General features: G+C 38.9%; 1 protein-coding gene across 3 annotated transcripts; it reads left to right on the top strand.

Moving 5' to 3' along the window:
- LOC128697839 (nucleolar and coiled-body phosphoprotein 1) lies at window positions 1-26,506 on the top strand. 3 transcript variants are annotated; one of them, XM_070099597.1, is made up of 9 exons: window positions 1-154; window positions 5,400-5,461; window positions 6,436-6,524; window positions 11,833-12,023; window positions 12,502-12,592; window positions 13,234-14,654; window positions 23,627-23,710; window positions 23,822-23,896; window positions 25,181-26,506. In XM_070099597.1, exons 1-9 carry the CDS (start codon window positions 56-58, stop codon window positions 25,337-25,339), a joined length of 2,271 nt encoding a protein of 756 aa, XP_069955698.1. In that variant the 5' UTR covers window positions 1-55; the 3' UTR covers window positions 25,340-26,506. The 3 variants fall into 3 exon arrangements, with proteins under 3 accessions (XP_069955698.1, XP_069955696.1, XP_069955697.1); XM_070099595.1 differs by lacking the exon at window positions 23,822-23,896 and adding an exon at window positions 23,944-24,686 and having other exon boundaries at window positions 25,181-25,318; XM_070099596.1 differs by lacking the exons at window positions 23,627-23,710; window positions 23,822-23,896 and adding an exon at window positions 23,944-24,686 and having other exon boundaries at window positions 25,181-25,318.

Below are 26,506 nucleotides of genomic sequence, written 5' to 3'. Positions count from 1 at the left end.
GCAGCAGCAGTGTAGCAGGAGTGTAGCAGCAGCAGTGCGCCTCACAACAGTAATCATGGCGGACGCCGACAAGATAACTAAGGCTTTGGTCTGCGGGTTTTTGAACGACGAGGACACCAAACTAGGCTTATCGGCTTCCAAAAAGCTAGGAGGGGTGAGTGGAGTGGTGTGGGGTGTGAGAGGAGTGTGGAGAGTGGTGTAGGGAGTGGGTAGAGGCGAGAGATGAGCCACACGTGGACTCACCTGCCACCGTGATTTTATCCCGGCAACATTTATGGAAGTTCTCGGGTATTTTGGGCGTCCTGGAGGGTGGTTCCTTGATGTTGGTGAAGTGCTCTTGATCCCAAGGATTGGATCTGTGCTTTGATAGCTTGAAATTGAGCCTCTTGTCTTCCATAGCCCTCAGGCGTTGTATGGCCCCTACGAGTTTAGCGTTCTCAGTATGAATAATATGCATTCACATATTTGGGTTTTACTTTATACATAATGTATAATTTACACAATGATAATTGTACTTGTGTATACCTGTCCCTAACAATCTCGTGGGCCAAAGTATTGGATCTGTTCTCTCTCTCTCCTTTAGCATTGTGTAACTCCTTACGGGTTTAGTGCTTCCCCAAAACATAAGAATATTTATTAAAATGATGGTAATTAGCATTCTCGTTAATGCAAGTTTAGTGTAAGTTTATTTAGGTACAGGTGCACACAAGTACAATTATCATACATAGCAACGTGTGTGTAACTTACCCTCCAGGATAACTTAAGAAGCTCAGGCAGACTAACTTATTTGGGGATGAGTAAGACACATGTGCAACAGTTTGGCGTCTCTGTTGATACGACATTTCACCCGTTATTTTGGTCAAAGAATAGAATATGAAGTGTAGATATATCCTTTGTATTTCGACTGTAATAGTCTTCTTAGCAGGTAAAATATCAATGAAGATACCAAACTTTCACATGTCAAGGACCATAATGGAAATAAGTCACTTTGATTTTTTTTTAAGAATATATGAACATAAAGAAGGAACACTGCAACAGGCCTACTGGCCCATACGAGGCAGGTCCAAGTCTCTTACCAGCTTAAGCCAGTGCACCAACCTAGTCAGGGCAGGTCACATTCACTTAAGGAAGGAAAACGGCAACTGACCTAGTAGCACAAGCTAATCAGGTCCATTTTCGTTATCTTAGGTAATATACACTACAGCCTCTCCTCACTTAACGACAGAGTTCTGTTCCTAAGACCACGTCGGTAAACAAATTTGTCGCTAAGTGAGGAGTATACTATAATGATAGTTTGTGTCAACCATCTTTCATAGTTTTAATAACACCTTTCCACCATTTATAACATTTCTGGTATAATTTTAAAGATACAGTAGTGTGCTGTATATTGTAATACAGAATGGAGGAAATCAGCTTTAATATACGTTATTTAGGTATGTACTGGTCATAGAACTCGTCATAAGTCCAAGTCAACTGTCTGTAAACAAGTATGTCGCTAAGTGAGCTGTATGTGATAATTGTACTCGTGTACCTGTACCTAAATAAACTTACTGCCTGGCTTATCCGTTTGTCAGTTATTGCATATCATTAACATGAAGAATGAAATCAGTGTGCAGCATCTGGGTATCTTTATTTGTAGATGTTTCACTATTCACAAATAAAAACATCCAGATGTTTCATCTTGTCAGTATCATGTACTATCCATGTACAACATCACTTACAATGAAATATTTTCCTAGTGGAGGATCAGTCTACCTGCTCATTATAAACAAGTGCACAAAACATCCATTCACGCATTTCTGAATTTCAGTGAATTCCCAAGTCATCAGTTGGTTAAAAGTCTACTATATTTTACCTACTGGCAGAATGTTCTTGGGATCATGGTTTGAGCCTCTTGCCCACTTTTTTTTTTTTTTTCATTAACAGTTGTTCATTATGACTTGGATTCATACTGTTCATAAATTTAGTAAAATTATCAGCAACATCTAACATAACCTAACCTACACAAATAACCCACACATAGGAAAGGGGAGCTTATACAACATTTTGGTCTGACTTAGACCATCGTCGTTGTAAGCTCTCCTCTCCTATGTGTGGGTTATAATTATTTGTGTATTTTGCAGTCATGGTATTGTGCCTTTTTGCTATTTATAACCTAACCTTAACCTGATTTATGTTAAGTAATTTGTGGTTATTCTTTAGCAAGCTATCAAACTTGCTGTCTGCACAATTCCCTGATGTCAATGACTTTTCTGGACACCTATTCGTGAGAGTTGAAAAAGATTTTAGGTACCTTACTGTACAGTGGAGTTGAACTTGTTGCCAGTTACCTAGCAGTAAATAGATTCTTAAGGGTTAATCAGTTGTTGTGGGTCATGTCCTAAGGAAGACTTAACCCTTAAACTGTCCAAACGTAGATCTACGTTTTTTCAACATTTGAAAGTATGTAAAAAAAGTAGATCTTTTTTTTTTACATTTGAAAACGTGTAAAAAAAAACTTTGATCTACTTTTTTTTTTGTTATATTTGAAATGTGCAAAAACAAGTAGATCTACTTTTGGAGCATTACGCATACCTGGAGTTTACCTGGAGAGAGTTTCGGGGGTCAATGCCCCCGCGGCCCGGTCTGTGACCAGGCCTCCTGGTGGATCAGCGCCTGATCAACCAGGCTGTTGCTGCTGGCTGCACGCAAACCAACGTACGAGCCACAGCCCGGCTGATCAGGAACTGACTTTAGGTGCTTGTCCAGTGCCAGCTTGAAGACTGCCAGGGGTCTGTTGGTAATCCCCCTTATGTGTGCTGGGAGGCAGTTGAACAGTCTCGGGCCCCTGACACTTATTGTATGGTCTCTTAACGTGCTAGTGACACCCCTGCTTTTCATTGGGGGGATGGTGCATCGTCTGCCAAGTCTTTTGCTTTCGTAGTGAGTGATTTTCGTGTGCAAGTTCGGTACTAGTCCCTCTAGGATTTTCCAGGTGTATATAATCATGTATCTCTCCCTCCTGCGTTCCAGGGAATACAGGTTTAGAAACCTCAAGCGCTCCCAATAATTGAGGTGTTTTATCTCCGTTATGCGCGCCGTGAAAGTTCTCTGTACATTTTCTAGGTCGGCAATTTCACCTGCCTTGAAAGGTGCTGTTAGAGTGCAGCAATATTCCAGCCTAGATAGAACAAGTGACCTGAAGAGTGTCATCATGGGCTTGGCCTCCCTAGTTTTGAAGGTTCTCATTATCCATCCTGTCATTTTTCTAGCAGATGCGATTGATACAATGTTATGGTCCTTGAAGGTGAGATCCTCCGACATAATCACTCCCAGGTCTTTGACGTTGGTGTTTCGCTCTATTTTGTGGCCAGAATTTGTTTTGTACTCTGATGAAGATTTAATTTCCTCGTGTTTACCATATCTGAGTAATTGAAATTTCTCATCGTTGAACTTCATATTGTTTTCTGCAGCCCACTGAAAGATTTGGTTGATGTCCGCCTGGAGCCTTGCAGTGTCTGCAATGGAAGACACTGTCATGCAGATTCGGGTGTCATCTGCAAAGGAAGACACGGTGCTGTGGCTGACATCCTTGTCTATGTCGGATATGAGGATGAGGAACAAGATGGGAGCTAGTACTGTGCCTTGTGGAACAGAGCTTTTCACCATAGCTGCCTCGGACTTTACTCTGTTGACTACTCTCTGTGTTCTGTTAGTGAGGAAATTATAGATCCATCGACCGACTTTTCCTGTTATTCCTTTAGCGCGCATTTTGTGCGCTATTACGCCATGGTCACACTTGTCGAAGGCTTTTGCAAAGTCTGTATATATTACATCTGCATTCTTTTTGTCTTCTAGTGCATTTAGGACCTTGTCGTAGTGATCCAGTAGTTGAGACAGACAGGAGCGACCTGTTCTAAACCCATGTTGCCCTGGGTTGTGTAACTGATGGGTTTCTAGATGGGTGGTGATCTTGCTTCTTAGGACCCTTTCAAAGATTTTTATGATATGGGATGTTAGTGCTATTGGTCTGTAGTTCTTTGCTGTTGCTTTACTGCCCCCTTTGTGGAGTGGGGCTATGTCTGTTGTTTTTAGTAACTGAGGGACGACCCCCGTGTCCATGCTCCCTCTCCATAGGATGGAAAAGGCTCGTGATAGGGGCTTCTTGCAGTTCTTGATGAACACAGAGTTCCATGAGTCTGGCCCTGGGGCAGAGTGCATGGGCATGTCATTTATCGCCTGTTCGAAGTCATTTGGCGTCAGGATAACATCGGATAGGCTTGTGTTAATCAAATTTTGTGGCTCTCTCATAAAAAATTCATTTTGATCTTCGACTCTCAGTCTGGTTAGCGGCTTGCATATGAACGTAGATCTGCTTGGACAGTTTAAGGGTTAAAATGGACTATTGGAAATTAGTCACACTGCTTTACATTCTTGGGTTATCCTGTCTTACTAACCCTCCAGGGTTAACCCTTAAATAGTCCAAACGTATATATACGTTCTCTCGTGTAGCACCCCGAATTTTTTGAGAAAAAAAGTTTTTTTAATAGGAAAAAAGAGCATATGGTACCCAGGCATCCCCAATTTTTTCATATGGTGCACAGTGAGTGCACACACCCATTCTCTCATGTCTAGGCGACTCAGGCTTATCATGCCACTGTTGAATGAATCACAAAGGAAACATATATATATACACGTTTGGGGTGCTACGCGAGAGAACATATACAGTGGACCCCCGCTTAACGATCACCTCCAAATGCGACCAATTATGTAAGTGTATTTATGTAAGTGCGTTTGTACGTGTATGTTTGGGGGTCTGAAATGGACTAATCTACTTCACAATATTCCTTATGGGAAAAAATTCGGTCAGTACTGGCACCTGAACATACTACTGGAATGAAAAAAGTTCGTTAACCGGGGGTCCACTGTATATACGTTTGGACCGTTTAAGGGTTAATAAATTGAATGATCTTCTATTTAGAATATTAAACCTGAGGTTTGGTAACCCAGGATCACCTTAGAAATTATACTGGTGGTACGTACTTGTTTCCATTTGGAGTATCCGGAGAAATCGCTAAATTTCAGGGTCATTGATGTCAGCAAGTTATCCAGGGCAGTAGACCCTACTGCCCTGGCATGATTAAATATAGCAACAAGTTAACCGGCACATGCATTACTTTATTAATATCACTGTATTATCATGGATATATTCTTTATATTTTTATAATTGTGTTGTATACTTTTGTAATGTCATGTGCATTTTCATCAATTTTTTTTATGCTATGGAAGTGTGATGTACTCAACCTGTTGATACTATGTGAGCCACCTCATTTCTTGTAGTCTCAAACACCCATAATTGTGTTGAAAATGATCCAGACCTTTATTAATTCTTTAACCTGTTGATGTAATATTCTTTTCAGACCTTGCCAAAGCTGCCTGATGATGCACCTTCATTGATTGATGTTGTTCAACATTATCTTAAGTAAGTAGAGGATGCAGGGATAGGGCTTGATTTAGACTTCTCTTTCCCTACATACAAAGGTTAATATTGATGATATGAGCCTTCCTTGTTCCTGTTCTACAAATAAGAATTAGTGTACTGAAAATTGTATCCACACTCATATCTGCCAGGATGTCTCTCTTGAAAATTAAGCTGTTTAGGAGTGGAGTTTCTCCTTCCTTCATGTGGTACTTACAGTAGTGTACTATAAGGGGTTTTGTGGGGAGGCTGAAACATAGTTATTACCCAAGTGGGGAAAGATTACATTGACTAAGTCATAGAAAAGTGGCCATGGTCAACTATGGGAATAATTGAAAACTGCTGTATTAGCAAAACACTGTAAAGCAAAGCACTGTAAAGCAGGGCCTGTGTACTGTACATAATTTGCTAAAAAAAAAAAAAAACTCATCTTTCAATCTTTGGAGTGTGAGCAAACTAACATTTAGAAGGGGGTTCAGGAGACTGGCTAGCCAGACTGGAATTCTGGATGTGGGAAGTACAGTATTCTAAATGATGGGTGATGTGGCAGTTCAGAGCATTATTTGAAATTATGAATTATGATATCTGGGCACTTTTGGAAGATATTCGTGGAATGAGTATCTTTCCTCCCTTGAGTCACCTTGCCCTAGGAAATGACTGATGTATACAAAAAATTCTTACTCTTCACCACTTGATGTATAATTGTTCTATATTTGGCTTTAATGTACTTCTGTGCTCAGTAATAACCCACATGGAGACAGAAACTAGAGATTCATTGGTTTGTATATTATGACCCTCTTCTGATCTTCATCTGCTGAAATAGGATCCCAGAAGGTGGTTGAAATATACAGATCAATTAATCTCTAGTTTGTCTCCATGTGGGTTATTATTGAGCATGGACAAGTGTTCATTACATTTTGTAATTCTCTATGTTGACTCTCTCTGCTTTAAAGCCTAAATTGAAGGTTGTATTTCAGAACTTCGCCAAATAAACGTCGGTTAAGTCTTGATCTACCTCAGCCAAAAAAACAGAAAAAAAACAAAGCATTGCCTGGAAAAAATAAAGGTAATGTATTAGCTATTTTCCTTCAAAAATTTTGTATTTCTCATCATAACATTTAATGAATTCCATGTCCATCTGTATTATGTTGGAATAAATTTTAGCTTGTTCAACTTGTTACAAATTGGCTATAACAAGTAGGTAATAGGAGAATGAACTTTGGGTCTGTATTTAGTATCAAACCTCTGACCATGTGTTTGGTTTTAAATAGCAAGTTTAAGGCATGTTTTGGGGGTTGTTTCCATGTTTTATTGGCTGTTTCTTGTGTTACTTGATAGAATAAAAGACATACTAGTGAAATGGAGACAATTTTGGTTGTCAGACTGGAAGTGGCTTTAAATAGGTCTCAAAGTGGAGGAAATATTCAATTTTGGGCAGTTTTTCTGAAGGGTAGGTGCTATCCTCCAGTCTGTTTTATGGGTTATTACTAGGTCTACTTCAGTTACTGGAACAACCTAAACTATGACCAATTATTTTTAGTTATTTTAGCTGAGAAATAGGGTAAAGCTTCATTTTTTGTGTGTGATATATTCAAAATGGAAGGCAAGTATTGTACATAAATAATCTGCACATAAGAGAGAGAAACTTACGATATGTTGGTCTGTCTTGGACCACTTACATTTGATTTGTAAATGGTCCAAGTTGGACCAAAACATTGCTGTAAGTTTCTCTCTCCTAAGTGTGGGTTATTTGTGTATTGTTCCAGTCACAGTATTATGCCTTTTTGTTATGTAGTAGAGAGCTGGGGATTAGTGAAGAGAGGAAAGATGGCTTTAGTGGATGGAATACCTATAGTGTTTATTTTGGACTCTATAAATTGGAATTTTTTGAGTTTTGTATAAAATTAACCCATCTCACTACATCCATGCCTGGTACAATCACTATCCTTTCCTGTCTTCCAGCCCTCAGATTATACACCCTCTTTGTCAGTCTATCGCTTTTTTACGAGAGGTTTTTACAAAGCAGAAGTGTTATAAGAAGAGCAGAGTATATGGAGAGTAAAAGAAAGGTAAAGAGAGTGGTGAGAGAGTGCAAAAGGAGAGCAGATGAAAGAGTGGGAGAGGCACTGTCAAGAAATTTTAATGAAAATAAGAAAAAATTTTGGAGTGAGTTAAACAAGTTAAGAAAGCCTAGGGAAAGTATGGATTTGTCCGTTAAAAACAGAGTAGGGGAGTTAGTAGATGGGGAGAGGGAGGTATTAGGTAGATGGCGAGAATATTTTGAGGAACTTTTAAATGTTGAGGAAGAAAGGGAAGCGGTAATTTCATGCACTGGCCAGGGAGGTATACCATCTTTTAGGAGTGAAGAAGAGCAGAATGTAAGTGTGGTGGAGGTACGTGAGGCATTACGTAGAATGAAAGGGGGTAAAGCAGCTGGAACTGATGGGATCATGACAGAAATGTTAAAAGCAGGGGGGGATAGTGTTGGAGTGGTTGGTACTTTTGTTTAATAAATGTATGAAAGAGGGGAAGGTACCTAGGGATTGGCGGAGAGCATGTATAGTCCCTTTATATAAAGGGAGAGGGGACAAAAGAGATTGTAAAAATTATAGAGGAATAAGTTTACTGAGTATACCAGGAAAAGTATACGGTAGTTATAATTGAAAGAATTAGAGGTAAGACAGAATGTAGAATTGCGGATGAGCAAGGAGGCTTCAGAGTGGGTAGGGGATGTGTAGATCAAGTGTTTACATTGAAGCATATATGTGAACAGTATTTAGATAAAGGTAGGGAAGTTTTTATTGCATTTATGGATTTAGAAAAGGCATATGATAGAGTGGATAGAGGAGCAATGTGGCAGATGTTGCAAGTATATGGAATAGGTGGTAAGTTACTAAATGCTGTAAAGAGCTTTTATGAGGATAGTGAGGCTCAGGTTAGGGTGTGTAGAAGAGAGGGAGAATACTTCCTGGTAAAAGTAGGTCTTAGACAGGGATGTGTAATGTCACCATGGTTGTTTAATATATTTATAGATGGAGTTGTAAAAGAAGTAAATGCTAGGGTGTTCGGGAGAGGGGTGGGATTAAATTATGGGGAATCAAATTCAAAATGGGAATTGACACAGTTACTTTTTGCTGATGATACTGTGCTTATGGGAGATTCTAAAGAAAAATTGCAAAGGTTAGTGGATGAGTTTGAGAATGTGTGTAAAGGTAGAAAGTTGAAAGTGAACATAGAAAAGAGTAAGGTGATGAGGGTATCAAATGATTTAGATAAAGAAAAATTGGATATCAAATTGGGGAGGAGGAGTATGGAAGAAGTGAATGTTTTCAGATACTTGGGAGTTGACGTGTCGGCGGATGGATTTATGAAGGATGAGGTTAATCATAGAATTGATGAGGGAAAAAAGGTGAGTGGTGCGTTGAGGTATATGTGGAGTCAAAAAACGTTATCTATGGAGGCAAAGAAGGGAATGTATGAAAGTATAGTAGTACCAACACTCTTATATGGATGTGAAGCTTGGGTGGTAAATGCAGCAGCGAGGAGACGGTTGGAGGCAGTGGAGATGTCCTGTCTAAGGGCAATGTGTGGTGTAAATATTATGCAGAAAATTCGGAGTGTGGAAATTAGAAGATGTGGAGTTAATAAAAGCATTAGTCAGGGCAGAAGAGGGGTTGTTGAGGTGGTTTGGTCATTTAGAGAGAATGGATCAAAGTAGAATGACATGGAAAGCATATAAATCTATAGGGGAAGGAAAGAGGGGTAGGGGTCGTCCTCGAAAGGGTTGGAAAGAGGGGGTAAAGGAGGTTTTGTGGGCGAGGGGCTTGGACTTCCAGCAAGCGTGCATGAGCGTGTTAGGAGTGAATGGAGACGAATGATACTTGGGACCTGACGATCTGTTGGAGTGTGAGCAGGGTAATATTTAGTGAAGGGATTCAGGGAAACCGGTTATTTTCATATAGTCGGACTTGGGTCCTGGAAATGGGAAGTACAATGCCTGCACTTTAAAGGAGGGGTTTGGGATATTGGCAGTTTGGAGGGATATGTTGTGTATCTTTATACGTATATGCTTCTAAACTGTTGTATTCTGAGCACCTCTGCAAAAGCAGTGATAATGTGTGAGTGTGGTGAAAGTGTTGAATGATGATGAAAGTATTTTCTTTTTGGGGATTTTCTTTCTTTTTTGGGTCACCCTGCCTCGGTGGGAGACGACCGACTTGTTGAAAAAAAAAAAAAATGCTCAAACCACTGATCAACCCCTTCTCATCCCTCTTTATTGTAGCCCTGGTGATACTTCATTGTCATTTAATTTTACTGCTCTGAATTGTCTGCATAATATTCACACCACACCTTGCTCTCAAACCTTACATCACTACTTCTAGCTACCTTGCTGCAATGTTCACTCCAATTATTGTATGTATTCTATATCATTTTGTTAGTCCTTTCTTATTAAATATTTTTTTCGAGCAGTTGTCTTAGTCTACTGAATTGATTTATATAATACACACATTTTTTTATTTTTCAACAAGTCGGCCGTCTCCCACCGAGGCAGGGTGACCCAAAAAAGAAAGAAAATCCCCAAAAAGAAAATGCTTTCATCATCATTCAACACTTTCACCACACTCACACATAATCACTGTTTTTGCAGAGGTGCTCAGAATACAACAGTTTAGAAACATATACATATAAAGATACACAACATATCCCTCCAAACTGCCAATATCCCAAACCCCTCCTTTAAAGTGCAGGCATTGTACTTCCCATTTCCAGGACTCAAGCCTGACTATATGAAAATAACCAGTTTCCCTGAATCCCTCCACTAAGTATTACCCTGCTCACACTCCAACAGATCGTCAGGTCCCAAGTACCATTCGTCTCCATTCACTCCTATCTAACACGCTCACGCACGCTTGCTGGAAGTCCAAGCCCCTTGCCCACAAAACCTCCTTTACCCCCTCTCTCTAACCCTTTCGAGGACGACCCCTACCTCGCCTTCCTTCCCCTATAGATTTATATGCTTTCCATGTCATTCTACTTTGATCCATTCTCTCTAAATGACCAAACCACCTCAACAACCCCTCTTCTGCCCTCTGACTAATACTTTTATTAACTCCACACCTTTTCCTAATTTCCACACTCCGAATTTTCTGCATAATATTTACACCACGCATTGCCCTTAGACAGGACATCTCCACTGCCTCCAACTGTCTCCTCGCTGCTGCATTTACCACCCAAGCTTCACACCCATATAAAAGTGTTGGTACTACTATACTTTCATACATTCCCTTCTTTGCCTCCATAGATAACATTTTTTGACTCCACATATACCTCAATGCACCACTCACCTTTTTTCCCTCATCAATTCTATGATTAACCTCATCCTTCATAAATCCATCCGCCGACACGTCAACTCCCAAGTATCTGAAAACATTCACTTCTTCCATACTCCTCCTCCCCAATTTGATATCCAATTTTTCTTTATCTAAATCATTTGATACACTCATCACCTTACTCTTTTCTATGTTCACTTTCAACTTTCTACCTTTACACACATTCTCAAACTCATCCACTAACCTTTGCAATTTTTCTTGAGAATCTCCCATAAGCACAGTATCATCAGCAAAAAGTAACTGTGTTAATTCCCATTTTGAATTTGATTCCCCATAATTTAATCCCACCCCTCTCCCGAACACCCTAGCATTTACTTCTTTTACAACCCCATCTATAAATATATTAAACAACCATGGTGACATTACACATCCCTGTCTAAGACCTACTTTTACCGGGAAGTAGTCTCCCTCTCTTCTACACACCCTAACCTGAGCCTCACTATCCTCATAAAAACTCTTTACAGCATTTAGTAACTTACCACCTATTCCATATACTTGCAACATCTGCCACATTGCTCCCCTATCCACTCTAGCATATGCCTTTTCTAAATCCATAAATGCAATATAAACTTCCCTACCTTTATCTATATACTGTTCACATATATGCTTCAATGTAAACACTTGATCTACACATCCCCTACCCACTCGGAAACCTCCTTGCTCATCCGCAATCCTACATTCTGTCTTACCTCTAATTCTTTCAATTATAACCCTACTGTACACTTTTCCTGGTATACTCAATAAACTTATTCCTCTATAATTTTTACAATCTCTTTTGTCCCCTTTCCCTTTATATAAAGGGACTATACATGCTCTCTGCCAATCCCTAGGTACCTTCCCCTCTTTCATACATTTATTAAACAAAAAGTACCAACCACTCCAACACTATACAATATACAATACATACATATAATTGCTCAGGCAATTATATGTATATATTGTCTTGTAACATAATTTAAGTGTGACCATGATTTTTTTTATTAGATGAGGCAGCTAGTACAAAGGCTGCATGTGTTATGGTAAATGGCAAAGGAAAGGCAGCCAAGGCAAAGGCAGTTCCAAGCAAAGTACCAGAGCCAAGTTCTTCAGAAGGCTCGGAGGAAGACACCAGTGATTCTGATGAACCCCCAAAGAAAAAACCAGCAGTAGCCTTGGCCTCTGTTGCAACACCTAAGGTTAGCAGTCACCATTTAATTATTACCTGTGACTGTAATGTAAATGTAAATTTAATTACAATAAATCATTGATTATTCATTGTTTAACTTTTTTCTTTTTGTACAGAGCACCTGAATAGAAAATGCATAGAAGGAATTTACAAACGTTACAAAAAAAAAAAATTAATATTTTGAGAATTTGATGCAACCTTGCTCAGTGATACCACATAATTGATTTATTTACCATACTGTTGAATTTTTTTAGGTTTTACAGGAAGTGAGCTCTAGCACTATTGTTTTATTTATTTATTTATTAACTGGCTGATGGGACAGAGCCCTTGCATCTCTTTGTATGTGCACAAGAAGAAATCACATATGTTATTGCATTACCTTTGTGCTCTCTGAGAAACCATACTCTGGTGCATTTTTTGTCTGCTTTGATGATTTCTGTAAATGAATTAGGGAGTTATTTTTTTTTTTTTTTTTTTTCAAATTGCAGGCTGCAACTCGGAAGGCTGCTGAGAGTAGCAGTGAGGAAAGCAGCTCTGATGAGGATGAACCACAGCAGAAACAGCCTCAAGTCAAAGCAAGTAAGTTTAAAAATCTAGAAAGTGTACAAGGATCTTAGTGATAACCCTTATTTCTAGCTCCAGTAAATTAGATGCGGCTAATACAGTGCTTGTTATTAAAGTATGGTGGATGGAAAGCACCTAACATAATTTAATGTCTAAAGTTATGCCTTAACCTGGTACATTTGCTGATGAGACAGTTAAACTGGCCTGGTATCTTGAACTGGGATGTCTCAGGATTTCCTATGGCTACTGGCTGAGTGCTAAGTGCCATCTGGGCATGTGGATTGGTCAGTTTTGTGACTGGTCCCCTGTATCCTTGCTGATAGCCCCACCTTTGACACAGACTCCCTCTTTGGCTTTATGACATAACTGGAACAGATTTATTACACAACCTTTCATTATACTTACTTTAGCATTACTCACCGCCCTTAACTACCAGTGTTATACTTTAAGTTTGTCGGACAATTTTGGCTGGTGTTAAAAAATAAGATGGAAATAATACATATGTTGTATGATGCAGTTGTCATATTGTTGGCCACTTGGGTGTCAAGAATAGGTACATTGAACAGCATTCGTATGTTGCAGTTTATTTAATTCTACTCTGAAGATATTTGCTGTATATAAATGACTAATGTGATATTGACTTTTGTATGTTTCAGCTCCAGCAAAAGTTCCCTTGAACTCCTCCAAGCAAATTACACCAAAGCCTACAGTCGAGGCAGAAGAGTCTAGCTCCGAAGAATCGAGCTCAGAGGAAGATGAACCAGCAAAGCCTGTGGTAAAGAAGCCTGTTGCTCCTGTGCAGAAACCAGCTGCTTCTCCACAGAAAGTGGCTGCAGCTGCACAGAAATCAGCTGCTGGAGCAGTCAAAACAGTCAAGAAAACTGAAGAATCCAGTTCAGAGGAATCTAGTTCAGAAGATGATGAACCCTCTAAACCTGTTGTTAAGAAGACACCTGCTCCTGCAAAGAAAATAGTTTCTACTCCAGTGGTCAAAATGACCAAAGAATCTAGTTCAGAGGAGTCTAGTTCAGAAGATGAAGAACCTGCTAAACCAGCTAAGAAACCATTGCCTCCTCAGAAGCCAGTAGCCACAAAGAAAGCAGAAACCAGTTCAGAGGAATCGAGCTCAGAAGAGGAACTTGCAAAGCCAGTTGCTAAAAAGCCTGCTGTGCTTCAAAAGCCAGTTGCCAATGAGCCAGCAGAGGAGAGCTCAGAAGAGTCAAGTTCAGAGGAGGAAAAACATGTACAGCCTGTTGCTAAAAAAACTGCTGCACCTCAAAAGCCCATTGCATCAAAGACTGCAGAATCAAGTTCAGAAGAATCTAGTTCTGAAGATGAAGAACCTGCAAAGCCTCTTGTTAAAAAGTTTGCTTCTCCTGTTAAGCCTGCTGCATCTGTTAAAAAGTCAACTGCACCTGTTAAGAAACCTACAGAATCAAGTTCAGAGGAGTCAAGTTCTGAAGATGAGCCTGCAAAGCCTGTACTAGTAGCTAAGAAGGTAGCTGCAGCAAAGAAGCCTGAAGCAAAGCCATCAGAATCTAGTTCAGAAGAATCAAGCTCAGAAGAGGAAGAACCCAAGGCAGCAGCTAAGCCTGCAGCAGCTAAACCTGCAGCAGCTAAGCCTGCAGCAGCAAAGTCTGCAGCAGCAAAGTCTGCAGCAGCAAAGACAGTAGCAGCAAAACCAGCAGCAAAACTGGCTTCAGTCGAAGCAGAATCAAGTTCTGAGGAGAGCGATAGTTCTGAAGAGGAAGGCACCACTAAACCTACAGTTACAATCAATAAAACTAAAGTCAAACCACCTGTCAAGAAGGAAAGCAGTTCCGAGGAATCAAGTGATAGTGATGAAGCTCCTGCCAAGCCACAAGCAAAAAGTGCTACCAAAACTCCATCTAAAGCTGCAGCTGTCAAAAAGAGCAGTTCAGAAGAGTCAAGTGAGGAGAGCTTAGAGGAAGAGCCAGTCAAAAAAGTATCAGTAACAAAGAAGCCATCCAGTTCTGAAGAAACCAGTAGTGAAAGTGAGGATGAACCAAAAAAGGCTTCCTCACTTGCCCAGACTCCTAATGGCACAGCCAGTAAGGTAATATAAAGACTTGAGCAGTTTGTTCTAGATTTTTACTAGCCATATGTAATGTACAAAGTTTTCATTATTTTTTGTACAGTATATATTTTTAGCAGTTATTTGTCTTTAGGTTAATTACTTTATAGAAATATCTTAATGTTTACCAGAATTTATATTTTTATTACATTATGGACTTAGCAGTTAAACATACATATTTTAGATGGGAGATGGAGGTACTGGAATGATGAAGGTAATATTTTGAGTTAACTTGTAATGAGAGGCAGAGATTTCATTCATGTATTGGACAGGGAGAAATAACTCGCTAGTAGTGGGAAGAATCACAGGGGAAAGTTGGGGAAGTGCGTGAGGCAGTGGGTAGAATGAAAGGGGTTAAAACAGTCCAGAGAGATGAAATTAAGACATGTTAAAAGCAGGTGGAGATCTAGTTTTAAAGTAGTTGGTTCATTTCTTCATTAGATGCATGAAAGAATGGAGGGCACCAAAGGATTGGCAGAGCACAATGATAGTTCCTGTGTGTAAGGGAAAAGGTAATAAGAGTGTGTAAGAATTATAGGGGGATAACCCTGCAGTAGGTAGTAGGTTGGTAGACAGCAACCACCCAGGGAGGTACTACCGTCCTGCCAAGTGAGTGTAAAACGAAAGCCTGTGATTGTTTTACATGATGGTAGGATTGCTGATGTCTTGTCTGTCCCATAAATATGCAAGATTGCAGGTATGTCTTGCTACTTCTACTTACACTTAGGTCACACTACACATACATGTACACATTTATCTATACACACTCATCTGAGTTTTCTTTGATTTTATCTTAATAGTTCTTGGTCTTATTACTTTTCCTTTTATATCCATGGGGAAGTGGAATAAGAATCTTTCCTCCGTAAGCCATGCGTGTTGTAAAAGTCAACTAAAATGCCGGAACAATGGGCTAGTAACCCCTTTTCCTGTAAAGATTACTAAAAAGAATAAGAAGAAAATTGTCAAAGTGGGAAGTCTGAATGTGCGTGGATGTTGTGCAAATGATAAGAAAGAGATGATTGTGGATGTTATGAATGAGAAGAAGCTGGATGTCCTGGCTTTAAGTGAAACAAAGCTGAAGGGGGTGGGAGAGTTTCAGTGGAGAGGAATAAATGGGATTAGGTCAGGGGTTTCAAATAGAGTTAGAGCTAAAGAAGGAGTAGCAATAATGTTGAAGGATAAGCTATGGCAGGAAAAGAGGGACTATAAATGTATTAATTCAAGGATTATGTGGAGTAAAATAAAGATTGGATGCGAAAAGTGGGTTATAATAAGCGTGTATGCACCTGGAGAAGAGAGAAGTGTAGAGGAGAGAGAGAGATTTTGGGAAATGTTGAGTGAATGCATGGGGAGTTTTGAATCAAGTGTGAGAGTAATGGTGGTTGGGGATTTCAATGCTAAAGTGGGTAAAAATGTTATGGAGGGAGTAGTAGGTAAATTTGGGGTGCCAGGGGTAAATGTAAATGGGGAGCCTTTAATTGAGCTATGTGTAGAAAGATTTGGTAATAAGTAATACATATTTTATGAAAAAGAGGATAAATAAATATACAAGGTATGATGTAGCACGTAATGAAAGTAGTTTATTAGATTATGTATTGGTGGATAAAAGGTTGATGGGTAGGCTCCAGGATGTACATGTTTATAGAGGGGCAACTGATATATCGGATCATTATTTATTTGTAGCTACAGTTAGAGTAAGAGGTAGATGGGAAAAGAGGAAAGTGGCAACAAGAAGTAAGAGGGAGGTGAAAGTGTATAAACTAAGGGAGGAGGAAGTTCGGGTGAGATATAAGTGACTATTGGCAGAAAGGTGGGCTAGTGCAAAGATGAGCAGTGGGGGGGTTGAAGAGGGTTGGAATAGTTTTAAAAATGCAGTATTAGAATGTGGGGCAGAAGTTTGTGGTTATAGGAGGGTGGGGGCAGGAGGAAAGAGGAGTGATTGGTGGAATGATGAAGTAAAGGGTGTGATAAAAGAGAAAAAGGTAGCTTATGAGAGGTTTTTACAAAGCAGAAGTGTTATAAGAAGAGCAGAGTATATGGAGAGTAAAAGAAAGGTAAAGAGAGTGGTGAGAGAGTGCAAAAGGAGAGCAGATGATAGAGTGGGAGAGGCACTGTCAAGAAATTTTAATGAAAATAAGAAAAAATTTTGGAGTGAGTTAAACAAGTTAAGAAAGCCTAGGGAAAGTATAGATTTGTCAGTTAAAAACAGAGTAGGGGAGTTAGTAGATGGGGAGATGGAGGTATTAGGTAGATGGCGAGAATATTTTGAGGAACTTTTAAATGTTAAGGAAGAAACAGAGGCAGTAATTTCATGCACTGGTCAGGGAGGTATACCATCTTTTAGGAGTGAAGAAGTGCAGAATGTAAGTGTGGGGGAGGTACGTGAGGCATTACGTAAAATGAAAGGGGGTAAAGCAGCTGGAACTGATGGGATCATGACAGAAATGTTAAAAGCAGGGGGGGATAGTGTTGGAGTGGTTGGTACTTTTGTTTAATAAATGTATGAAAGAGGGGAAGGTACCTAGGGATTGGCGGAGAGCATGTATAGTCCCTTTATATAAAGGGAAAGGGGACAAAAAGAGACTGTAAAAATTATAGAGGAATAAGTTTACTGAGTATACCAGGAAGTGTATGGTAGGGTTATAATTGAAAGAATTAAAGGTAAGACAGAATGTAGGATTGCAGATGAGCAAGGAGGTTTCAGAGTGGGGAGGGGATGTGTAGATCAAGTGTTTACATTGAAGCATATATGTGAACAGTATTTAGATAAAGGTAGGGAAGTTTTTATTGCATTTATGGATTTAGAAAAGGCATATGATAGAGTGGATAGGGGAGCAGTGTGGCAGATGTTGCAAGTATATGGAATAGGTGGTAAGTTACTAAATGCTGTAAAGAGTTTTTATGAGGATAGTGAGGCTCAGGTTAGGGTGTGTAGAAGAGAGGGAGACTACTTCCCGGTAAAAGTAGGTCTTAGACAGGGATGTGTAATGTCACCATGGTTGTTTAATATATTTATAGATGGGGTTGTAAAGGAAGTAAATGCTAGGGTGTTCAGGAGAGGGGTGGGATTAAATTTTGGGGAATCAAATTCAAAATGGAAATTGACAGTTACTTTTTGCTGATGATACTGTGCTTATGGGAGATTCTAAAGAAAAATTGCAAAGGTTAGTGGATGGGTTTGGGAATGTGTGTAAAGGTAGAGAGTTGAAAGTGAGCATAGAAAAGAGTAAGGTGATGAGGGTATCAAATGATTTAGATAAAGAAAAATTGGATATCAAATTGGGGAGGAGGAGTATGGAAGAAGTGAATGTTTTCAGATACTTGGGAGTTGACGTGTCGGCGGATGGATTTATGAAGGATGAGGTTAATCATAGAATTGATGAGGGAAAAATGGTGAGTGGTGCATTGAGGTATATGTGGAGTCAAAAAACGTTATCTATGGAGGCAAAGAAGGGAATGTATGAAAGTATAGTAGTACCAACACTCTTATATGGGTGTGAAGCTTGGGTGGTAAATGCAGCAGCGAGGAGACGGTTGGAGGCAGTGGAGATGTCCTGTTTAAGGGCAATGTGTGATGTAAATATTATGCAGAAAATTCGGAGTGTGGAAATTAGGAGAAGGTGTGGAGTTAATAAAAGTATTAGTCAGAGGGCAGAAGAGGGGTTGTTGAGGTGGTTTGGTCATTTAGAGAGAATGGATCAAAGTCGAATGACATGGAAAGCATATAAATCTATAGGGGATGGAAGGCGGGGTAGGGGTCGTCCTCGAAAGGGTTGGAGAGAGGGGGTAAAAGAGGTTTTGTGAGCAAGGGGCTTGGACTTCCAGCAAGCATGCGTGAGCGTGTTAGATAGGAGTGAATGGAGACGAATGGTACTTGGGACCTGACGATCTGTTGGAGTGTGAGCAGGGTAATATTTAGTGAAGGGATTCAGGGAAACCGGTTATTTTCATATAGTCGGACTTGAGTCCTGGAAATGGGAAGTACAATGCCTGCACTTTAAAGGAGGGGTTTGGGATATTGGCAGTTTGGAGGGATATGTTGTGTATCTTTATACGTATATGCTTCTAAACTGTTGTATTCTGAGCACCTCTGCAAAAACAGTGATAATGTTCGTGCGAGTGTGGTGAAAGTGTTGAATGATGATGAAAGTATTTTCTTTTTGGGGATTTTCTTTCTTTTTTGGGTCACCCTGCCTCGGTGGGAGACAGCCAACTTGTTGAAAAAAAAAAAAAAACTGCAGAATACTCCATGGGGAAGTGGAAAAGGATTCTTCCTCTGTAAGCCATGCGCATCGTAAGAGGCGACTAAAATGCTTGGAGCAAGGGGCTAGTAACCCTTTCTTTATAAATTGTTAAATTTAAAAAAAGACTAGTTTTTCTTTTTAGGTCACCCTGCCTTAGTGGGATACGACCAGTGTGTAAAAAAAAAAAAACTTGCAGAATATACTTGGTAAAGTGTATTGTAGAATTATTATTGCAAGATTTAGGTGCAAGAAAGATAAGGATTACTGAGGAGTAGGGAGGATTTTTGGAGGGTAGGGGATACGTAAAGTGGTCTACATTGAAGCATGTAAACGAGCAATACTTAGAATAAGGAATTAGCATATTTTGCGGCATGTTAAATGCCTTTTTTTTTTTTTTTTTCATAAAAATGTCTCCAAAAAAACCACCCTGCATCCTATAAACTGAAGGTTATTGATGGGAGTTATATGTTTGGGGTATGGGGTGGGCTGTAGCTCTCCCAGTTATGTCTGATGCCGAGCCATTGAAACTAAAGCAAGTCTTATAAGCCGCGTCATATAAGCTGTGAAATATGGTATTTTCTGCCTTTATGGATGTAGAAAAGGCACATGATGGGCTGGATTGGAAGAAATGTGGTAGGTGTTGTAAGTGTATGATATAGGTAGTAAAGTGTTTAAAAGCAGTCCCCATCCCTCTGCATAAAAATGCAGAGAGGGATGGGGACTATTCCAGTAAATATAGGCCTTAAGAATGTGTGATGTCACTGTTGGGTTTGTAAAAGTGAATACTATGGTGTTAGGATGAGATGTAGGACTTAAAAGATAATGAATCCAATACAAAGTAGTTGTCAGTTCCTCTTTGATGGTGATACTTTTGGGAGGGTATGTAAAAGTAGGAAATAAAAGCAAACACAGACAAGAGCAAAGCGATGAGAGAAACCACAAAAATTTGATGTAATAAAAGATTGGATCTTAGATTGGAGGGAGAGGGCATGGATAAAGTGAATGTGTTTAGATGTTTGCAAAATGGACGTATCAGCAGACAGTTTTGTGAAGTATGAGATGTCATTGAATAGGTGAATAGAGAAGGTTAGGTAGTGTGTTTTAAGACATATATGTAAGAAAGATATTTATGGAAGCAATAAGTAATTTGTACCAGAGTACAGTGGCACCAACACTTATGTGTGAGGCACAGCCTTTAAAAATTGTAGCAAGGAGGAAGCTAGAGGCAGTGGGGAATGTCATGTTTGAGAGCAGTGTATGGTGTGAATATGCAGATAATTGTATAAATATTAGAAGAGAGGTGGGGCTTTTACAGAAGATGAAGCATAATAGGATGACCAAAAGGATGTACAAGTCTGAGGCAAAGTAAAAGGACACAAGTGCAACTAATGTGACACTTTATTGTGGCAACGTTTTGCTCTCCAGGAGCTTTGTCAAGCCAATACAGACAATACATGGACACAGAGGGTATATATAGGCTCAGAGTGAGGTGCAATACTAGTGGTAGTGGTAGTAGTAGTAGTAATAATACAATATGGTAGAGCAATTAATTCGTACATGAGTAAAAGGATATAAAAGCTATTACTTGGGTAACATAAAAATAGGTTGGACAAATATAGACTGGATAGAGGCTGCCTGTTTCAGTGTTCACTCTGTAATGTGCTTTGTGTAGTATAACAGGAGAGACTATGTGATGGCAGGGTTTATTGTTTTCAGGAGGATTCTTGCTAAGGCTTCAGAGATGGTGAAGCTGCCGTTGTTTTGTTTAATTGTATTCAAAACAGCGATCAGTGCTGATTCGAATACAGTTAAACAAAACAACGGCAGCTTCACCATCTCTGAAGTCTTAGCAAGAATCCTCCTGAAAACAATAAACCCTGCCATCACATAGTCTCTCCTGTTATACTACACAAAGCACATTACAGAGTGAACACTGAAACAGGCAGCCTCTATCCAGTCTATATTTGTCCAACCTATTTTTATGTTACCCAAGTAATAGCTTTTATATCCTTTTACTCATGTACGAATTAATTGCTCTAACACATTGCACTACTACTACTACTACTAACTACTACTAACTACTACTAACTACTACTAACTACTACTAACTACTACTAACTACTACTAACTACTACTACTACTACTACTACTACTACTACTACTTTTTCTTCTTTTTCTTCTTTTTCTTCTTTTTCTATTACTACTACTTTTACTTTTACTACTACTTCTACTACTACTCTGAGCCTATATATACCCTCTGTGTCCATGTATTGTCTGTAATGGCTTGATAAAGCTCCTGGAGAACAAAACGTTGCCACAATAAAATGTCACATTAGTTGCACTTGTGTCCTTTTACTTTACATATTGTCGGTAATTCTACCAACTTTATTACAAGTCTGAGGCACAAGGAAGGTGTAGGTATCCTAGAAAGTGTTGGAGAAAAGGGGTAAAGGATCTTGAGTGCTAGGGGTTTGACCATCTAGCAGGTTTGTGTGAGTGTTGTTCATCTGGAGTGAGTGGAGATAAGGTTTTTTGTAACTTGATGTGCTGTTGTATTGAGAGGAAGGTTAGATTTATGAAGGGATTCAGGGATACCAGTTAGATGAACTTGAATCCTCGAGGTGGAAAGTACAGTGCTTTCACTCTGGAGGAGGGGGTTGGGGATGTTTCAATTCAGAAGGTCATTTGAATTGTGATGTCTGCACAAATTTGGCAAGATAAGTTATTAAATGAATGGTGATTAATGTGTTTCCAGTTTTGAGTTACCCTACCTTAGTGGAAGACTTTGTGTGTTGAAAAACTGATATTTTCTGTATTAGAACACCTATTTAATCATGTTAGCAGTAAGTTTTTTAATAATACTTGCAAATTGATAATTTTACAAATATTTGTGTTGTGCTTTTTAAATTATACAAATAAAAATCAGTCAATGAGGGTATTTTTAATGCTATCAGCCTTCATAATTTTTGTTTTATGTCTGGAAGCCCTTGTATAAATCTTCTTTTGGACATTATTTTGTCTCCATATTTTTTCTAGGTTCAAACATTACAGATGCTGCATCTTATAATTTGGGCCCAATATGCAGCAATTTTTTTTATTATTATAGCATTTCTCCATGTCAAGAGTGCCTTTTTAAAACTAGCTAGTGTAACCGTTCATGATTTTCATCACAACCCTACAGCATTAATGACCCTCAGATTCTGTGTTCAATGTTTCTAATTTCATTATGCTATAAACTCCTTTTAAAAGACATTTGCAAGTAAATGAAATTGTGGTGGATCGAGGTGATATTTTTTCCATGATTGTAATAGCAACGGGAAATTCTGTAGCAATGGATTTAGTCTTTCTCAATCAGTTGACCTGGTGGATTTTATCCCATATTTCCAGAGTCCATTAAAACAAGTCGGCCGTCTCCCACCGAGGCAGGGTGACCCAAAAAAGAAAGAAAATCCCCAAAAAGAAAATACTTTCATCATCATTCAACACTTTCACCACACACACACATTATCACTGCTTTTGCAGAGGTGCTCAGAATACAACAGTTTAGAAGCATATACGTATAAAGATACACAACATATCCCTCCAAACTGCCAATATCCCAAACCCCTCCTTTAAAGTGCAGGCATTGTACTTCCCATTTCCAGGACTCAAGTCCGACTATATGAAAATAACCGGTTTCCCTGAATCCCTTCACTAAATATTACCCTGCTCACACTCCAACAGATCGTCACGTCCCAAGTATCATTCGTCTCCATTCACTCCTATCTAACATGCTCATGCACGCTTGCTGGAAGTCCAAGCCCCTTGCCCACAAAACCTCCTTTACTGTTTATTCATAATGTGCCCTGTTACTGCTTTCTCCCATGGCATTACATGGTACCTACATTAAATGCTGTCTTCCTTTCGTCACTCCATTTGGTCTCTGATTGTCATGAGTAGTCATCATCATGTTTATTACTTTGAAGGTTTATTCACATTAGCTGCTTTATTCAGTTTTTTTCACTCAGTGGTCTGTGGTGGTGATCCTCTGGTTGGCTTGCCAAGCATCTCGCGTAATTCATTTATTTTTTTTTTATCATTGGAGGATTTTTCACTTTAATTCTGCACAAGGCTAAAATAAAATTGCCCTTGTTCTTTATGTAATCCTACTTGCACACCCATGTGATTATTCCATTATCATTATAACATTTAAAAATGAGCACTTACCCATGTACAAGTTAGAATTTTTTTTTTTTTTTTTTTTCCTCCCATTGGCCATCTCCCACCATGGGAGGTTATTCTTAAAGGAACATTCACTAGTGTTCACTTTGACTGTTCAAATTTTGCTGTTTGTCTCCTAAATACCATGTTGCAAATGCCTTGCCATTTTCAAATGCAGTTTCTTTGTCACTATTGCTTTCCATTCTCAGCTTAAAAACTATTCACTTGCATTAACTTATGTCTCTAAACTTGACCTAATTCCCCCAAAATATGACAAATACATTTGCACCCACTCTGGGTAGCCAGCACTAGTGCCATTTTGTGCTAGTGATAATTATTTAATGATACTCAAGGTATAGTTATAAGGGCATATGGGCTGTAAGTAATGTGAGGTAACTGGTCATCAGATTATTTCAGTTTTAATGACTATAAAATAATCTTTTGCAGTTAGTCACAAACAATGATAACTCATGCAATAATGATTACTATAAATATTTTTCCATTTTTCAGAATTCTTTTAATAATTTGAATAGTTCCTGGAATAATTCCATGAATACTTCATTCACAACCCCAGGTGGAACTTTTTATAAAAAAGTAAGTCATGTTGAGTATATTTGTGAAAATATTGAGGTGTTTTGGAAAGTTTCCAAAGAATTTCTAATTTTGTATTTAATCAACATTTTTTTCCTTTTTTTGTTGGAACAGAACGAACCATATAGGAGAGTACGAGCTGAAGAAGTAGATGTCGACTACAAGTTTGACAATTCTTTCAAAGCTAAGGTAATGATTGTGGCTGCCCATTCTATTTGCATTTTCTTTCTTTATAGGATGAGGAGGAAAGCGAAGACATCACCAACCAAAATTCATTCCGTGCTGGCCTGGGCTTCAAAGGAAAAGATGACTCAAGGGGAGGCTCTAGGGGTGACAGGGGAAGATTTAGAAATGATGGTGGCAATCAAAGGGATGGTTTCAGAGGAGGAAGAGGGGGATTTCAAAGAGATAATGGAGATGGAGGATTTCGAGGTAGAGGTGGAGGTTTCAGGGGCAATCGAGGAGGCTTTCGAAATGGTGAGGGCGGCGGTGATAGTGAAGACAGAGGTTTCTCTTCAAGAGGTCGTGGTGAGTTTGGCAGGGGGCCTAGGGGAGGTAGAGGTCGTTTCAAAAGTAATGAAGAAAATGACAATTTCAAAGGGGGATTAAATAGAAGTGAAGATGGTGATGGCGATGATCAGAAGGGATTTTCCCCTCATGGTCGTGGGGGATTTGGTGGTGGGTTCAGAGGTGGAGATAGAGGAGGTTTCAGAGGTGGGGATAGAGGAGGCTTCAGAGGTGGGGATAGAGGAAGCTTCAGGGGTGGGGATAGAGGGGGCTTCAGGGGTGGGGATAGAGGGGGCTTCAGGGGTGGGGATAGAGGAGGCTTCAGGGGAGGACGAGGAGGCAGAGATGGAGAATTCCCTAGAGGAAGGGGAGGATTTATGGGGGGTTATGGCAAGAGCCCAGGTCTTGGAATGGATGGTGCTGGTGAGAACAAGAGGATCACTTTTGATGACTAGACAGCAGAAAGAAAATAGTAAGTTGTGCTATTTCTGTATCCCAGACTTTTTAGAAAGTTGCTGAATTTCTTGAAAGATTAAATTAGTGCATAGTTGAGAATAAAATGTCCCTTAAACTTATTGCCAAACTTAAAATGTTTATTCTATTGACACTATCCAATAGATATACATTTTCCACATGGAAAAAATATTGACTTAGATTTTTTAAATTTATTTTAATTGCAAAACATTTTTGTGCAGTTTCATATAGTTGTCTTCAGCTCATCTGTCACTTGCTTCCAAAATCTGCATTTGTCATTATGAAACTGTTCCCATATTTTCAGTGATACTTATTTTTAGAATCTTGAGTTTAGTAGAGTTGATATTACAAGGGTGAGTGTCAGATGCAAACACTATAGGCCCATTTACAGAATTTAAACTATAATTCCCCATTATCTTGAGAGATAAATGCTTTTTGATTTCTTAAGCATTACTATATTTAAGTAATGCAGTACTGGTATCTTATCTACAGCAAGGTGCACAAGGATCTTGGGGTGAGCGAGCGTACAGAGATCTCAAGGAAACTCGTGGAAAGGGCTACCGTCAAGAGAAGAACAAAAAGAAGAAGGGATCATACAGAGGTGGTGCTTTAGATTTTGGTGTCAATTCTGTCAAGTTTGACTCAGATTAATGATCATAAAACTCTTGATTAATGATCAGTAAGGTAATATACAGTATCTATGTGAAAAACACCTGACATTTAAAATACTAGTGAAGTGCTCACTCCATACTATGGGGCAGTTTTGAAAATGTACATTTGTTTGTCATTGTGATGGTGTTATTCTAGTTTTGTGATGCTTTGACACTTCCTTCATAGTGCAATTCATACATGAATATGTTGTGTAATCAGTGTTGAACTGAAGATTATTTTAATGAACAGTACGTGCTCATGGTTTTTGTAGGTTGGAGTTTAAGCGCCAAACCCTCAGGGTCTATATAGTTCTTTACTTAGTGATCTATCAAGGGTGTGCATGTTATGTCATGTATGAAGCACAGTTCCTGATAACACAAATAAGAAGGCATTTGTTTTTCATTATGCAGTAGTGTATGATCCCTATGGGTTTAGCACTTCCCCCACAATAATAATTTACATATAACTAAGATTAAATCATTTTAAAAGTTGTTTTTATATGCCAGTAAGTTTTGGTAAGGGTGTCTATAAGATGTGCAGTATACAAGTGTTATTTAATGACTCCATATAGACTGGTAATCGAATGATTATGCACACAATTTGTTTATTTTTGTTTCTTTATAGATCTGACCAACTAAATTGCTGGTTTTATTTGATATAAAACTCGAAAGCAGGGATGGTGTTACTTGAATTCATAGTATTTATGTGGGTTCAAATGCCCTCTTGGTTTAATTTCATAATTAGAATGAAATCATGATTTGAACACCTAGTATATTTATTTTTTCCAGTGAAAATTTCCATAAGGTTACTCCATGGGGAAAGCAGGAAAAAAAAAAAAACTATGGACAGTTGGGTTTTGTATATTTTGTAATTATTCTTAGTATTGTTAAAAAAGTGCAGTTTTTCACTCAACATACATGACATTAGCAAAATATCCCTAACTACTTGTACCACAAGACTGTATACAAAGATCAGGCTATCTTACTCTAGGTTACCTAGTACTGATAGGTAGTGGCTTCACATGGTTCATTCGGTTCTTGTGAAGGATGTGTTTCTCGAGTAGTTTTATAACAAAATAAACATATTGTGTATGAGTGTTATAAAGCATTGTATGAAAGTACTATTGGAATACATTTGAGGTATTTTTTAATAAATAATTAAATTTTA

Source organism: Cherax quadricarinatus, chromosome 68 (genome assembly GCF_038502225.1).
Source record: "Cherax quadricarinatus isolate ZL_2023a chromosome 68, ASM3850222v1, whole genome shotgun sequence".
Lineage (NCBI taxonomy): Eukaryota > Metazoa > Arthropoda > Malacostraca > Decapoda > Parastacidae > Cherax > Cherax quadricarinatus.
This window is presented reverse-complemented; position numbering and strand designations above follow the sequence as displayed.

Bases quoted from the DNA above. Each gene is read 5' to 3' on its own strand.
- LOC128697839 (XM_070099595.1), top strand. From the start codon at position 56: ATGGCGGACGCCGACAAGATAACTAAGGCTTTGGTCTGCGGGTTTTTG. The intron at 155-5,399 runs GTGAGTGGAGTG...TATTCTTTTCAG, and splicing joins CTTCCAAAAAGCTAGGAGGG to ACCTTGCCAAAGCTGCCTGA. The intron at 12,024-12,501 runs GTTAGCAGTCAC...TTCAAATTGCAG, and splicing joins CCTCTGTTGCAACACCTAAG to GCTGCAACTCGGAAGGCTGC.